Consider the following 6,651-nt stretch of genomic DNA (forward strand, 5'->3'; position numbering starts at 1 on the left):
GGTCACGTGTCAAATGTTCATTGCTGCTGGACCTCCATTCCCTCGATCGAAATCGGAAAGCTGTCGTCTCTTTCATTTGCCTAGGGTTTCGATGCGGGGATCGCCATGACTGGAAGCGATCGGATCGGTCGGGGCTAGTGCAAGGACAAGGGTTTTCGCCTCTTGGATATCGGGAATGGCGACGACGAGGCCTCCGGGTCCCGGCGGGGACGCCAGCGTTGACCCTGCGCCACTCCTCGTTGCCCCCAACGGCGGCCGCCGGACCGGGAGGGGTCCTGGTTTCTTACGTGCAGCCCGATTCCTCCACGGGGCGAGCAGCCGGCACGTGATGAGGGAGCCGTCGATGATGGTGCGAGAGACGGCGGCGGAGCATCTGGAGGAGCGGCAGAGCGACTGGGCCTACTCCAAGCCCGTGGTGTTTCTTGATATCCTGTGGAACCTGGCGTTCGTGGGCGTGGCTTTCGGGGTGCTGATTTTGAGTCGGGATGAGAGGCCCTCGATGCCTCTTCGGCTCTGGATCGTGGGGTATGCCCTGCAGTGCGTGCTGCATATGGTCTGTGTTTGCATCGAATACCGACGAAGGCACCCACTCGCGGGGCCTCTTCTGGATGAGGAAGAGGGTGGGAGTGGAAGGAGCTCCGCCTCAAATTCACCGAGGGAGGTGGGAGAAGCTATGGACGATGAGCAGGGTCAGGACGAAGATGGTACTAGGTGAGAGGCTTAAAGTCTTGCTTCTACTATGATGCTATCAAAATATCACTGATTTCCCCCTTGTTATCCACATGGATTCGACATATAATACTACAGCGATTTTTATCGATTTTGAATGAATGATGTGCTTGTTTCATGTTTGTGTTACCTTTCTGCGTGATGTACATGAACCGGTTACCTTTCTGCATGATGTAGATGAGCTGCATTTCTGGATGTCTTTCAGTATGTTAAATTTCCTTTACATGATAGATCTGGAGATTGTTTGGCAGACTTATATTATGTGAATCGACAAGAGTAACTGGTCAGAAATGATGGCATCTCCAACTTAAAAATCTGGCAATTGGGTAACCTTTGACAATAAAGGATCATTTTGATCTTGAAACTAAGGTCTTCTGTTGTGGTTTTTATCCTTTTATGTGAGCGTTACTTTTGAAAAATCAATATCGGTAAACTCAAAAGCTTTAAATGAGGGAAATATACCTTATGTGTCAGAAAATTGGGAAAATATGCATCCTCCAAATCTCTGTTTATGATAAAATGGTATATTCTGTATAGGGAGTCTGCATTCTCCGAATTATTTTTGTTGATAGCTCACTGGAAATTACTGTATTGGAAGGGTGCAAAGTATTGTCTAGGAAGTATGCAAAGTTCTGTATGTAGATTAAGTATGCATATGTAGATAAAGCTTTGAATAGCTATTAGCAAAAAATATTCAAGCAAGCTTAGTTTCTAGTCTTCTAAGCTAAGGAAGCCAGGGCATTGTAGAAGTTGTCAGGGTAAGAATTGGTGGAGGAGTATTAACATGGGTCAGTTTGATTCAGTCTAGGGATTGTCTGGCAACTTTGCACTGTGCAGAACAGTGAACTTGTTGCGCCAAGCAGGTTTTATGCTCAGGTTCTGTGTGGATACAGTAATCCTACGTGCATTACATGGTATCTATTTGGTGAGAGAGCATGGCATTCCTTGGATATTTCCATTCTGGGGTTCTTATAAATGCATTTTATTGACCATCCAGATAGATGAATCGATTGAGCTTCTTGAAAATTGATAGAGTTCAGTGCTGCTAAGATGATGATACTAGGGTTGAGAATATTAAGATGGTTGTGGGTAGCGTAAAAAGGAAACGATTGGCATCGTGATGAAGTTACTATTCACTGTGTCAAAGGAAGACATGCAAGAAGTTATCCAGTGCAATACCTGTGTATCTTGGTGGTTCTGAGATTAGGTACAGAATTATCACAAGTAACCTAAGGAAACCTTGGCAAACATTGATTGGTATAGATTCACACAACTTTTAGATGAATGATTGAATAGTTTCTTGGAAAATGAAGGCCTTGGATCAGGAGTCTGGTGTGTTCCGAGGAGTGGTCCTTTAGGATAGATTGTCTTTTTTCATCAATATTTCTAAGCTTATGAAGATACCATGAAACTACTCACGGAAGTATAATTGACTCGTGGAAAGGTTTGGATAAAGTTCGATTGTAATAGATGTTTGGATAAGAGCTAAATTCTAATAGGTTCAAGGTTGCAGAAATCTATTCTGTAAATTGTGAAGATTTAGAGTATTACTTAAGGTTAGAAGTGCAAGTATCAGTTGAGGTTAGAAGTGCATATCTTGACATCATGGTACTAAGTGGTGTAAATAATGCATTGATGCCAAATTGCACGACCAGTTTGTCCCACTAGCACCTTCATAGTTGACTTGCTTTATCTTTTGTGAAATTGTTGCAAGTATGCGGAAATATAAGTAATTTGTATTGTTAATTTGTGGTTTACATCAATAAATTTGCTAAATCAGCTAGGCAAAAATAGAGGATTTATTGTGTTTACGTGTTTGCAAAATCATTAATAGTGGACACTTACATAATCGTTACTTTGGATATTGGGTTTATGAAATACTAGCCATGTGAGTATTCTCTTTTTTTTTTTAAATTTTGGTCATACACCATCTTTTCTTGTTGGCTGATGTTCCCTAGCACAAATTCTGTGATGTACTTTGCCTATTTTGAATGGTGGTTGGGATGTATTGAAATCATGGAAAAATACCCTTGTAGATAGAACGGCATCACTAGGTGTATCTGACCCCATTATGCCCAAACTGATGGGAAACTCAAGTGTTATCTGCCTTTATCAACAATTTTGTTTCTGTCATTACTTGTGGAATTTGCCTCTAACTAATTTTAATAAATTGTTTCTACTATAACATGCCACTTCCTGTATGCTGGAATTGCAAATATAGACGTCATGTGCTTCAATTTAGCTTTCCCTCTTGTATGCACAGGGCAAATTTTCATACAAGCTTGATACCAGTCCTGGAAAGGGCAAGGATCATATTTATGAATAAATATATGTTTACCCTGTGTGGGTTCTTTGTCTTTCAATGCTTAACCTTTGTAGCCTATTGAGGTATAAGACAGTTTTATTATTGTATGCCTTTCAATACTTAACCTTTGTATCCCACTGAGATATAAGATATTTTTATTTATGTATGTATTTTTATCATGGATACCATGCTTGCTTCTTGATCCTATCATCTGTTACCCTTTTTTGGCAGTTTTGTAAAGAATTTGGAATCTGCAAACACTATGTTCTCATTCATATGGTGGATTATTGGATTCTACTGGGTATCTGCTGGAGGCCAAGCACTGACCCATGATGCACCTCAACTTTACTGGTTTTGCTAAGAAATAGATCAACTGTTTCTTTTGGCTTCTCAATTTGAAACTCTAGTATCAAATGAGTTTTAACATTTCCTTTTTTTGCAGGCTGTGTATAATTTTCCTAGCATTTGATGTGTTCTTTGTTGTTTTCTGCGTCGCTTTGGCATGTGTGATTGGGATAGCTGTTTGTTGTTGTCTGCCTTGCATCATTGCTATTTTGTATGCTGTTGCTGATCAGGTTTGCCTCCTTGACTGTTAGTGTCTGTTGTAGCTGCAGCCTTATTCTTGATGAATTTGTCAATTTAAGCAATTTTTAGACATAAATTCTATATAGTTACCAAAATGATTTCATCTGTTACCAATCTGAGGATTGAGAAATGTAGGTGTCAAGACTTGCTGGAGCTCTTTTGGGTAGTTTACTGTTACGTTGATTTTTATATAGTGTTGCCATTTGCTCTTGAAATTGATGTGAAGGTCATCAATATTGGTTCTAAGTGGGTGTTTATTAAAGATGCCATAGAAATCTTTCTCTAGCTAAAATGTATTCTGGAGCTGATCTAGTAGAATTCCAGGTGCCAGCACTATCTAGTACAGCCTTTCTGGGTAATATCATCTCTTCCTCGTGCACTATCAGTTATTCTTGTTGGATTCTTTGTAGATTCAGTGAGGGACTCTCCATCTTATAATAATTTTGCCTTTTTATGGATACCTTTTAAGTTATTATTCAAGCTTTCTTTCATGGTGACTGCCAGACTCCTTTTACATGGTTTTTTTTAAAAATGCCATTTTGTGTAGGTAAATTCCTTGCTTTATGGTGACCTTTTGCTAAAAACATTATTGATAATTAGTGCTATTATGATAATTGTCACCCATGCGTTTGGAAATTAGTTGTTTAGATGTCTGCCTTCATTTGTGGTACAAGCAGATTTTTGTAGTTGTATATAGCATGGTATGCAATTTCGAATGGAACCGCTCGGTATGGGTGGTACGTACCGGTCTAACGGCATATCGGTATGCGGACTGCCCATTACCGGATGGATCATGCTACAGTAATACACTGTAACAGTGCTACAGTGCTATAGTAAGAGGAAATCATTCGGTAAGCCCTGGTGTACCGTTCGTTACGCCTTAGTGTACCGCTCGGTATGCCGGTACCGTACCGTACCGAGCCAACCTTGAAACACCGGTATGGTACTGTATTACATACCTTGGTATATAGAATGTATGGAGATATTTGTTTATCTTGATCCCATCAATTCAGGTCTTATATCAAGGATTAATATTCTTTATTCTGTGTCTATTTTGGTGACTTCTACAGTTTTGCGTGGTATTTATGTGCATGCGTTATAATGGCATGGTGCCTGGATTATATAAGTTGGCATGAGAAACAATAATTCAATATGCCACATGTGGTTTTGGTGTGAGCAAGTATTGTGGTAGTATGGCACATTAATACATGAATCTTTATAGTGTCTAATATACGATGCATTCTTTTAACTTGCAAAACAGGAAGGAGCATCTGAAGAAGACATAAGCCAACTTTCAAAGTACAAATTTTGTAAAATTGGAGATTCTGAAAAACTTGATGAGTTATCAAGCTCTTTTGGTGGAATTATGAGAGAGTGTGGCAGTGATCCAGCTGTGGAGCGTGTTCTTCCAGCAGAGGATGCTGTAAGCTTTCTAGTCTATGCTTAACTTTTTTTGTTTACCTCCATTTTAACTTTATGGTTGACTACATTTTGACAACCAAGAACACGTAGCAAGTAAAATTCTCTAAGTCATTTAGCATGGTGAGAGTTGAAAGTTTTAAAGAGTACTTCCTGGTGAAATTTCTTGAACATCTTGATTTACTGTTTCTGTATTATCTGGTGTTTTCTCTACCCTATTTCTCATAGTTAAAACTCTGGTGAATTACTACTCTTTCCACTGTCAATAACATAAACATGTAAAAGTCATTGTGTCTGTGACTCAAACATGTCATATCTCACTGTTTTCTGACAACTATTATTTTGTTTCATTGGTATGAGGAGAATTTAGTCATGTAGCACACACTTTACAAATGTCATAATTCCATTATTATTCTTGTTCTTTTGATGTTCCTTGTCGGTGTAGTTCTAGATGGTGCCAGGACAACTTGCATTTTTTGTATTTTCTATTTAACTTAATTTTTTGGTGCAGGAAACTTAAATAGTTGAACCATCCTGGTTAATATAACTATGCTCCATTTCTTTATGTCCTTCATTTAAAATGCCAACAAATATTTTCACAGCATTGCTAACCATAAAATAAAATTTACAAGTTAAGCTAAAGACATGTTGCTCTTGGAGAGGTGGGGATGTCGACCTGTCTTTTTTATTCAGTAACTAAATTTGAGAAATTTCCCTAGGGAAGAGAAATTATCATATTCTTCTGAAGCAGTTTGTAGGTTTCACCACAATTTTGTGCTATCATCTTGAATAGCCCAGACAATGTTTCAATTTGATTTGAGTGCCTATCTCCAAGCAGTATCATTATTTCAGGACATTTTAGTTATCTTAAACATAGTCATATTTCGAGTAAAAGTGCGAGATTGTTGTTAAACCACATTAAAAATGTTATAGTTGGTTTCCTTTTCTTAATGCTACATATAGGTGCGGTGCTGCATTTGCCTGTTCCACCTTGTTTCAGATGTCTGTTCTACCTTGCAGGCGTGCTGCATTTGCCTTTCTCCCTACGACGATGGTGTCGAGCTGCGAGAACTTCCATGCGGTCACCATTTCCATTGCGGCTGCATAGACAAATGGCTGCGCATAAATGCGACTTGTCCGCTCTGCAAATTCAATATCGCGAAAAGCAATAACCACGGAAGGGAGGAGGTGTAGATGATGCCTGCCCACAAGATGCTTTAGCACGTACTTGTATCTTGCAATTCGGAGTGGTTAGGAGTTAAACGTGTGTGATTCAATGGGGGAGATAGTAGAAAACTTGTTTCATGTATCTTTTGCTGTGTGATTCAGCGATGTTTTGGCTAATGTGTGAGCGATCTATATTGTTCTGTCAATAGTATACTATAATTGATGGTGGCGCATGGTTTATCATGATATATTGTTCGTGGTGCATTGGCCTTTTCGTTTTCTTTTCGACTGAACCGGCGGTGTCCCGGTCTGATTTGATCCGGTCGGGTTGGGGGGAAGGGGTAATAAATATTGGTTATTTCCAAAGCTCGTCTTTTCCTTCTCTACAACTGATAGGTTAGAGATATAGGAGAAGGAATTAAAAAAAAAACAAAAATAATATGAAG

General features: G+C 39.3%; 1 protein-coding gene across 1 annotated transcript; it reads left to right on the forward strand.

Annotated features, from left to right (window-relative positions):
• The first annotated feature begins 36 nt into the window (after positions 1–36).
• Positions 37–6,448, forward strand: LOC103970301 (E3 ubiquitin-protein ligase At1g12760). The gene is made up of 5 exons (XM_009384023.3): positions 37–711; positions 3,266–3,385; positions 3,477–3,609; positions 4,881–5,042; positions 6,059–6,448. The coding sequence occupies exons 1-5, from the start codon at positions 176–178 to the stop codon at positions 6,230–6,232; spliced, it is 1,125 nt and encodes a 374-aa protein (XP_009382298.2). The 5' UTR covers positions 37–175; the 3' UTR covers positions 6,233–6,448.
• Positions 6,449–6,651: the final 203 nt, after the last annotated feature.

The sequence above is a fragment of the Musa acuminata genome, chromosome BXJ1-11, assembly GCF_036884655.1.
Source record: "Musa acuminata AAA Group cultivar baxijiao chromosome BXJ1-11, Cavendish_Baxijiao_AAA, whole genome shotgun sequence".
Lineage (NCBI taxonomy): Eukaryota > Viridiplantae > Streptophyta > Magnoliopsida > Zingiberales > Musaceae > Musa > Musa acuminata.

What these genes read in the sequence shown, in the direction of transcription:
- LOC103970301 (XM_009384023.3), top strand. Translation starts at nt 176, where the DNA reads ATGGCGACGACGAGGCCTCCGGGTCCCGGCGGGGACGCCAGCGTTGAC. An exon ending in CAGGACGAAGATGGTACTAG is followed by an intron (nt 712 to 3,265) that starts GTGAGAGGCTTA and finishes CTTTTTTGGCAG; the next exon opens with TTTTGTAAAGAATTTGGAAT. An exon ending in TGTATGCTGTTGCTGATCAG is followed by an intron (nt 3,610 to 4,880) that starts GTTTGCCTCCTT and finishes CTTGCAAAACAG; the next exon opens with GAAGGAGCATCTGAAGAAGA.